Raw genomic sequence first — 10,243 nt, 5'->3', positions numbered from 1 at the left:
GAAATGGCAGCCCACTCCAGCGTTCTTGCTTGGAGAATCCCGTGGACGGGGGAGCCTGGTGGGCTGCCATCTATGGGGTGGCACGGAGTCGGACACGACTGAAGCGACTTAGCAGCAGCAGCATTATATTAATATATAGTTTATATATATATATATATATATATAAACATAAAATACCTCTGACCTCCGTCCTCAGTTCTAGTCTCCAAGAAAAAAAATCACTAGTACAATTGGTGTGCTTTATTTATTATACATTTCTATGTGTTTGCATAGAAATATTGGGTTGGCCAAATGGTTTGTTCAGGTGTCCACACCATCATATGGAAAAACTTGTATGAACTTTAGGCCAACCCAATACATAATCTATAGAGATATGCACTTTTGATCTTGGCACGTTTTAGCAGTTGTCTGTATTGTCTTGTAGGCTGGCTTTTTCACTCACAATATACTTTGTGTATATGCCTCATGCCAGCTTATTTAAGTCCACTCCATTCTAGCTTCTACCACAATATTAATAGTCCATAATCTATTTACACCTTCTCTTTATCAATGGACCTTCAGGCTGTGCCCATTTTTCCTCTGCTGTAGAAAAAACCGCAGCGAGCATCTTCATATGTGCGTCCATGTGGTCACGCACTAGGCTTCCCTGGTAAACTTCTCTGAGGCACGGACAAGGACTGAGTCATACACGCCGATCCAACTCCAGATAAAGACGCGGCAGGGCCTTCATGCCCAGAAACCTCTTTGTGCCTCTTCCATTTCATCACGCCCCAACCAAGACTGCCTGGCTGCCAGCTTGACTTCTAACAGCAGGTATTCGACTCCTTAGCCTGCTTCACACTGTTCATACTGGGCTCATTCAAAATGTACTGGTCCTGGTCTGACTCCTTTCATGCCCTGTTTTGCTTGAAAGATCCACACCTGTTTCTGTGTCCATGGAGTTTGTCAATATCATTGATACACAGCCCAGCAATTGTGTATCAGAACTGTGGTGTTGGAGAAGACTCTTGAGAGTCCCTTGGACTGCAAGGAGATCCAACCAGTCCATCCGAAAGGAAATCAGTCCTGAATAGTCATTGGAAGGACTGATGCTGAAGATGAAACTCCAATACTGTGGCCACCTGATGTGAAGAACTGACTCATTAGAAAAGCCCCTGATGTTGGGAAAGATTGAAGGCAGGAGGAGAAGGGGATGGCAGAGGATGAGATGGCTGGATGGCATCACTGACTTGATGGACATGAGCTTGAGTAAACTCCAGGAGCTGGTGATGGACAGGGAGGCCTGGGGTGCTGCAGTCCATGGGGTCCCAAAGAGTTGGACACGACTGAGCGACTGAACTGACTGACTGGGTGAGCTCCACGCATCGCTGCTTCCACTCTTCAGGGTTGTTATAAATGGTGCTGCTACACTCTTTTTTTTTTTTTTTTTCATGTTTTGGCCATGCCGTGCAGCTTGCAGGATCTCAGTCCCTGGCCAGGGATTGAACTCCCATTCCCTGCAGTGGAAGCATGGAGTCCTAACCACTGGACTACCAGGGAAGTCCCTGCTATGTTCTTCCCTAATCAGCCTTTTGGAAAAATATTTACCCATTTCTGTCGATCTATAGCTAGGAGTGAAAACGTGGTATCAGGCATTAGAAGTTTCGTCAGACATTTCCCCAAAGTTTCTTGCCAATTTCCAAGCTAAACAGCAGCATATGAGGGTTCCAGTTGCTTCACAGCCTCATCAAAAGGTGGAATTTTTCAGCTTTCCGTTTTAGCCATTCTGGTGGGCATAGTACTATCTATGTTGGTTTTAATGTGCATTTCTGTACCCACCAAGGGCACTGAGGTTGTCTTCATGTATTGATTAGCCATTTTGATATCCTCTTTTTTGAGATGTCTAAAACTGTCAACAAGAATAATCAATACACAGTCTATAATAGTAGAAAAGAGTTGCTTTTGAGCCAAACCGAGGCCTATAGACCAGAAGCCAACTTCCCAGATCACTCTAAGAGACTGTTCTGGAGAAGCATAAACCAGAATGACTTCCCTGGACTTCAACATGTGAGCATTTTTTAATTACTTCCTCCTTTCAATCATAAATCTTTCAATAGAAAAGCGTTGACGATCGAAGTATTTGCCCTTTACTTAATTAAACGTAACAGTTTTGCAGTGCAAAGGGAACCATAAACAAAATGAAAAGACAACCTACAGAATGCGAGAATATATTTGCAAATGAAGAGACCAGCAAGGGCTTAATCTCCAAAATATACAACCAGTTCATAGGGTTCAATGTAAAAAACAAAAACAAAAACAAAAACAACCCAGTCAACAAATGAGCAGAAGACCTAAATAGACATTTCTCCAAAGAAAACATATAGTCTAGAGGCACATGAAAATATCCTCAACATCACAGATTATTAGAGAAAAGCAAGTCAAAAGTACAATGAAGTATCACTTCGTATTGGTCAGAATGGCCATCATCAAAAAGTCTTTATTTTTTTATTTTTTTTTGGTTTTCAATGAATATTTAATAACAATGTAGATAACATATGCTTATCTAATATTTTTATATCACTGAGGGTAAAGCAAAATGTCCTGTTTACTGGGTAAGTATGACCTGCTGTATGTGGACACTGCAGTGCAATTTTAAAAATACTGTAATTACAATTTCAGAACTTCAGAATCTGAATAGGTGCCAGTGTTCTCTCCTTTTTTAATATGGGAAAAGAAAATCCTTTGAAGATCATTTGAAGCTTGGACCAAAATTCCATAGCTGTATTATTAGGATCACTCTGTAGTCTTCAGGATTCAGATACAAGGGAAGCTTCAATTCAACCTTTTAGAGAAGACATTCCAGCTCTCATGATCTCATCAACCAGGAGAATGTTGGTGGCAATCACAGTGCAGGAGTGAAGAAGCTGTTTCTTTACACAATAGTTATCCCATATGCCTGCTTCTGCTGCTACCATTGGTTCACCAGTGTTCAAGTCCACACCCACAAGCTGACCGGATTCTGAATGTTCTGCTTGAACTTTAACTAGTGTTTCCTGAAGGTCAAAACCAGAGTTCTGAGCAAGAACCTTGGGAATAATGAGCAACGCATCAGCAAATGCTTGAACTCCAAGCTGGGCCCTGCCCTTTACACTGGGCTTGTATTTAACCAGGGCTTCTGCCATTGCCACTTCCACTGCGCCAGCACCTGGGACTACACAGCCATCATCAATAGCATTTTTAACAGCCCTCAAGCCATCTCTTATTGCATCTTTGATTTGAGTAAGCGTGTGCTTATTTGGTCCTTTGATCAATAATGTGACAGAGCGAGGATTGTTACATTTCTCAATAAAGGTGAACTTTTCTTCTCCCAATGTATATTCATAGACAAGTCCTGCATGTCCCAAACAATCAGGATTTAGGTCATCAAGAGAATTTAGGGCTATCCCACCACAAGCAAGAGTCAGCCTTTCCATGTTTCTCCTTTTAGCTCTGCGCAGAGCTATTATGCCTTCTTTGGCAAGAGCATCTAAGGAAAAGGGATCAATTCCCTTTTGATTAATAACAACAAAACCTTTATCTGAATCACCACAGACTTTCTTTTTCAGTTCGATTATTTTTTTAACTCTGTCTTCGATGAATTTCCTTTCAGCTTTCACTAATTTCTCTCTCTCCTCTGCACTCTTGTAAAAAAAGCCAGAATTCACTTCTGTTTTTTCATATTCTAATGACACGTTGCAAGTGAGGATGTATGCATCTTCCACTCTCTTCTTCATATCAGGATGCCGTGCCCCATGGTCCAAAACAAGACCTCTGATTAAGCTTGTATCTGTTTCAGATTTATGTTTCATCTCCATGATCTCAACCATGAAGAGGTCAATAGGTTCATCTTGTTTTTTAATGGCCAAAATGGAGTCCACTACGGCCTCTGTTAAGACATCTGCAAGTTCAGCATGAACTTTAGTACGTAGAGATGTTCTGGCCACGTCTATAAGTGTTTCCCTGTCCATCTCTTTGCTTACTTTGACTTGTTCCAAGAATTGAAGTGCCTTTTCCTTTGCAGCTTCAAATCCTTCTGTAATTATTCTGGGATGAAGACCTTCAGAAATGTAGAGGTCCGCCTGCTTCAGCAGCTCTCCGATGATGAGGACATTGGAAGTGGTGCCATCACCAGTTATGTCATCCTGGGCTGTTGCTACTTTGGCTATTAAGGAGGCTGTTGGGTGCTGAATTTGCATTTCATGAAGCAGCACATTTCCATCTTTAGTGAGTTTGATGTCTCCAGCACCAGAAACAAGCATCTTCATGGTGCCCTTAGGCCCCAAGTTGGTCCTCAGCACGTCCTGCAGCCCCCGGGCCGTGCTGATGTTGACCGCCAACGCCGCCTGGGCTCGGGCCACCTCGGCCTTGGGGTTCAGGGTCTTCACGGCCGCCATAACTCCAAAAAGTCTTTAAATAGCAGTTGCTGGAGAAGGTATAGAGAAAAGAGAACTCTCCTGCTCTGTTGGTGGGAATGTAAATTGATACAACCATTATGGAAAACAGTGGCAGTATGGCAGTACCTTAAAAAACTAAAAAAATAGAACTACTGTATGATCCAACGGTCCCATTCCTGGACATACATTTAGAAAAAAATGAAAACTGTAATTCATAAAGATACATACACCCCAAAGTTCACTGAAGCTCTATTTATAATAGCCAAGACATGAAAGCAACCTAAATGTCCATCAGCAGATGAATGGATAAAGAAAATGCGGTCTACATATGCATGGAATACTGCTATTTAGTCACTAAGTCGTGCCCTACCCCTTGTGACCCTTCGGACTGTAGCCACCAGGCTTCTCTGTCCATGGGATTCTTTAGGCAAGAATACTGGAGTGGGTTGCCACTTCCTTCTCCAGGGGATCTTCCCAACCCAGGGATCAAACCTGTGTCTCCTGTTTGGCAGGCGAATTCTTCACTACTGAGCCACCTGGGAAGCCAGAATGGAATAATGTCACTTGTAGCAACTTGGATAGATCTAAATATTATACTAAGTGAAGTTAGAGAAAGACAAATATCGTGTGATATTACTTATATGTGGAATCTTAAAAAAGATACTAGTAAACATATTTATAGAGCAGAAATAGACTCACAGATGTAGAAAATAAACTACCAAAGGGGAAAGCGGAGAGGGGTGTAAATTAGGAGTCTGGGATTAACAGGAGCTCACTATGGGCTTCCCAGGTGGCGCTAGTGGGAAAGAACCCGCCTGCCACCGAGGAGATGTGGGTCTGGTCCCTGGGTCGGGAAGATCCTCGGAAGGAGGCCATGGCAACCCACTCCATTATTCTTGCCTGGAGAATTCCAGAGACAGAGGACTCTGGTGGGCTACTTACTATCCAAAGGGTTGCAAAGAGTCAGACACGACTAAAGAGACTGCACACAGGCGCTGCTACACATAAAAAGATAAATAGCGAGGACCTACTGTACGCAGAGAACTATATTCAGTGCCTCACAGTAACCTATAATGGAAAAGAGTATATATGTATATAGAGAGAAATATGCAATATTTATGTAATAAATATTATAAGGATAATACAAGAAAAACAGATACGGATATATGTAAATTATGTGTGTATATATAATCTGAATCACTTTGCTCTGAGCCTGATATTAACGCAGCATTGTAAATAAACTGCACTTCAGTGTAAACAACTCTGTTCCTTGATTCCAGGGTGAAGGGTGATAGCTACCTGGGTCTTCCATGTCCCTCGGCTCCTTTTTTTTTTTTGAATGAGTGAATACACTAGACAAAAACAGAGGTATATGCTGATAAAGAAGCATTTTACAGGTTCTGCATATTATCAGTGATAACAAATTGTTGCACAAACATTTTGCATGTGCTGTTAAGAGCAGTGATGCATGCCATGAGCAGCTGGATGGGTAGGACAAGAAGGAAGTACATATTGTGAAAATAACAATCATCTGTAAAGAGCAGAGTAGAAAGAAAATTGTCTATTCCTGAGAGAAGCCAACAAAACCTAATTTTAGGCTCAGTTTTTGTTTTCTACCCTAATATTTTGCCTTTTGGGAAATTCCTTCTGGGGGCGTCTGCACTTCTCCAGGGGTAAATGAGGATCAGGAGCAGTGGCACAAACACTTCCTGGTTCAGCTGGTGGACAGCCTAAGGCAGCCCTGCCGTCTGGCACGGCCAGGGCTGGGAGGCTGAGGGAGGCCTGTTGTGTGGCAGTGCCGTCTGCAACCTTTCCGGTTATTGGGCCCGTGGTGGCTGATGCAGCAGATTGCTGAGCACACTTCTGCTTACATAATTCTTGCATTAGGAACTAAGGTTCCCAAAAGATTTTGCTCCCAGGTATCCTGCTATCTTGCTAACATGGATCTCTTAACTCTGTAATGAGGACAGAAAGAGGCTCGTCCGTTTCCTGATGTGCACACAGCGGGGCAATGTTTGCCAGCTGTTGAGACATTTATGTGCCCATCCTAGGGAAGCTGGGTCGGTTCCAATACCACGCCTGAAGACAGAACCTGGGGAGCACAGGAGATCCCTGCCAGGGTTCTCCACTGACAGCCTCATGAACTGAGGGTTCTGTCAACACAATTTTATTAAACTATGGATCAGTTCTCTTGTAGGCTTTCCACAAGTCAGCTAGACTCTTGATATAAGGAAGTTGCTAGCACAATTTCCTTGCGTTTTTCTCTTTAAGACATTTTTCAGTTAAACAAAGAATAGAGCGAGGGTGTCCTAGGGTAAATATGCCCACTCTCTGAGAACAGAGGATGGTATCAGACAGGGGTGGGCATGTTAGTATGTTGGAGAATCTGAACCTCAAAGGTTAGGTCAGAGGGCAGGTGCTCTGGGTGAGTGGTCATGTTAGGAGAATCTGAATGGTCGTGGATAGGTATTATGAGGGGTTTATCCCAGGAGATACGCTTTATGACAACTTCTGTTGCCAACTCTTTGCAACCCCATGACTGTAGCCTGCCAGGCTCCTCTGTCCTTGGAGTTTCCCAGGCAAGAATACTGGAGTGAGTTGCCATTTCCTTCTCCAAGGGGCCTTCCCAACGTATGTATATGTGTGCTCAGTCGTGTCCGACTCTTTGCGACCCTACGGACTGTAGCCCGCCAGGCTCCCCGGTCCACGGGATTTTCCAGGCAAATATACTGGAGTGGGTTGCTATTTACTTCTCCAGGAATAATAAATCTTTTATTATTGGGTGGGTTGCATTTTCCTTCTTCAGAAAAATAAACCTCTTACTTAACTCAAATTCCCATCTGGATTTAAGAACAAGCCTGTCTTTTCCTCACACTCTCTGCTGCTTTTCCAGAATACATTTACTGATCTATCTGATGAAAACTCAAAACATTTAACAGAAAAAACTGCTTTGATGCTAATGACCTTCCCAACCCAGGGATCAAACCCGCGTCTCCTGCATTGACAGGTGAGTTCTTTACCACTGAGCCACCACGGAAGCCCGATAACAACTTTACTAGAGAATTTTCTTTCCCTCCTGAATATTGGGGGCGAAAGTATAGTTAGCAGTAAAACGATAACTTTCAGTTAGCATAGGAAGACGAGCATTTGATAAACAGCTCAGCTGAGCTAGCAGGATGGGCTCGCAGGCCTGGCCCAGGTTCCTGGGTCGTCCGCCGACGACCGTTGCCACCTTCTTCGCGTCCTGGCTTGACAGTTGTTTTAAGGTGACTTTGAGGTCGGCAGTCTCTCTATAGACCAGTTCCATGCACAGGCCCTTTCTCAGTGGAAAATATTAATTCAAGAGTCAATTCTCTTCAGGGTCACTGTGCAAGAGCTAGTTATAAGTGCCTGATAAGAGTCCTGCTAGATCAGACCCAAAGTCTTTAAAATGGTATCTTTTTCAGTATGCACAGTCTCCTGAGGGCAGGCCACAGGGCAGCTCATCTTCCTCCAAAGATAGATTCTGTGATAGCTTCAGAAACAAGCCTAGAATATCCTTTTAATAACTTAATTTCACCTCACAATAATGTTAGCTTAGAAACAAAGAGACATCTCATGTGGAGGTATTAAATACAAAACTTCAGAATATAGAAAACTTTACTATCCGTGAAGATATATTAATGAAACAATTTTTGTCTTTGAATTATCTTCATTTTTAACCAAATATAGTCAAATTTAAGCTAACTGGTTTGCAAAACAAGCCTGATTTTTAATAAATTTGGCATGATTATTTGCATCAGTGTAATTGATCATGTCTGTTGCTGCTGTTGCTCAGTCGTTAAGTCGTGTCTGACTCTTTGCAACTCCATGGACTATAGCCCCCCAGCCTCCTTTGTTCCTAGGATTTCCCAGGCAAGAACACTGGAGTGGGTTGCCATTTCCTTCTCCAGGGTATCTTCCCGACCCAGGGATTGAACCTGCGTCTCCTGCTCGGCAGGTGGATTCTTTACAACTGAGCCACCTGGGGAGCCCTAATTGATCACATAGGTTCTCTTAAATTTGGTTTTACTGTAGCTTTATACAAGGGATCTCAAAGTGAACTTTTGCAAGGCCTCTCAAGGTCAGGAAAGCCGTGTCATTATATTCCTCCTGCAAACCTACAGATGTAGGCGGATTCCTGTCTTCTTGAGGAATATTTCAAAATATCTTGAGGTTCTTATATTCACCAGGAAGCAGCCTTCCCTATTCATCTGGAAAGGCTGCTGGGAACCCAAGAGTTCCCGAATTCTGGAAGGATCAGGTAGAGAGGAAAGATAAGATACAGGTTTTCAAGTCTACTTTGCAAAGGTATAATTTACAAAATTGCTGTAAGTCATGATTAGCTTAAGGGGGAAAGGTTCCCTTATCTGGAAAGCAAAGATTAAAAAAAAAGTAACATTCAGATAAAAAGTCATAAAAATTATAATCACGTTTATCAGTTCATTCAATCCCATGTAATTATTTTCAGTTCCACTTGGGTCCAGTTTCTCCATTACTGTTTTGACTTTGCCTGATAACTGAGCACAGTCACAGCGATAATTTAAGAAGTTCATGAGGCTTTTGTTAAGATTAGTATGATTTGCCCAATAAAGTGGGTGCCTTGATCACTGGAGATTGTGGAAAGCATAACCCTAAGTGGAAAACACAATTTCTATCAGCTTATTCGCCTCTGTGAGGGCATTAGCCTTGCAGCAAAGGACGGCTTTAACCCCCCAAATGAAAAGCAGTGTTTGCCAGGGAGCCAGGAGGAGCCAAGCAGCCGTCTTGGGTTTCCCGAAGCCCCAGCTGCTCAACTCACAGCTATCGTTACCGTCTAATTTTTCGGATTTAGGAGCAGACTGTTCTAAGGACCTCAGGATGGCAGAAGTCCGACAATGAGGGGTTAATGTTCTGTAGAAGCAGGACGGACTTCATCTACATGTGCCATCATCCCTATGGTCAGTTGTCGTTGCCTTGGCATGAAAGTCAGCGAGGGCATTTCCCAAATACTCGGGTTCAGGTCTTTAATGGGAGCCTCAATTTTGATGACAGATAACATTTTATGTCAGAACATGTACGATTTCCAGGAATTTCATATCGTTTCTGGAACACTTATAATAACACTTATACCTCCATAACAGAAAGGAAGCTACTGTCACTTTTGCTGGAGCTGCTTCCCGTGATGCAAGACACCAGGCCAGCACAGGCAGTTCAATGTCTCTAAGATGCTCTAGGACAATATCATTCTCCTGTCCCTTAACAAAATGCATTTCCATTCTTCAAACTGTATTCTACCAAAAACATACATCTTATTATTTTCCTTGAATACTGAGATGCTTCTCCAATTATTTCGTTAGGATTTAATTATATATATATTATAATTTTTAACTCTTTAAAAACCTTAATCTCTAGCAAAAAGCAAGTAGCAAGAGAACTGATTGTCACACCAGCAGTTCCTGATCAGCAAACTTATGAATACACTTCATAAATTCTAGAAACAAACATTTTCTCGTAGCGTAATCTCTTTTCTCAGTGTGGTACAAGACGTGTTCAATAAACCTAAACATCTTTAGATTTTCCCTAATAAGACAAAGCAGGTAAATTTAGACACGCTTAGCAATTAATGTGTCAGCATTTTCATCTCAATTGGAGATAATCTGGACATTCAGTGAATTCCCATTACTTTATTTAATTTAGCAAAACTCTAAAAGTTTTACGTTACCAAAAATCCAGAGAAGCTTATTTTTAGGTAGACATACCATAGGTCATAATTGTTTTTAAAGAGTTCACCTAAAAACCTTTATCCCATTTATCTCTCTTTCAATATTTGT

General features: G+C 42.2%; 1 protein-coding gene across 1 annotated transcript; it reads right to left on the bottom strand.

Moving 5' to 3' along the window:
- Window positions 1-2,475: 2,475 nt before the first annotated feature.
- Window positions 2,476-4,412, bottom strand: LOC129634185 (T-complex protein 1 subunit zeta-like). Its single transcript, XM_055556189.1, has one exon. It carries the CDS (start codon window positions 4,410-4,412, stop codon window positions 2,817-2,819), a length of 1,596 nt encoding a protein of 531 aa, XP_055412164.1. The 3' UTR covers window positions 2,476-2,816.
- Window positions 4,413-10,243: the final 5,831 nt, after the last annotated feature.

This window comes from Bubalus kerabau, chromosome 19 (genome assembly GCF_029407905.1).
Source record: "Bubalus kerabau isolate K-KA32 ecotype Philippines breed swamp buffalo chromosome 19, PCC_UOA_SB_1v2, whole genome shotgun sequence".
Lineage (NCBI taxonomy): Eukaryota > Metazoa > Chordata > Mammalia > Artiodactyla > Bovidae > Bubalus > Bubalus kerabau.
The sequence above is the reverse complement of the archived record's forward strand: the minus strand, read 5'-3'. Positions and strand labels throughout refer to the sequence as shown.

Coding starts and splice junctions, on each gene's coding strand:
- LOC129634185 (XM_055556189.1), bottom strand. CDS start 4,412: ATGGCGGCCGTGAAGACCCTGAACCCCAAGGCCGAGGTGGCCCGAGCC.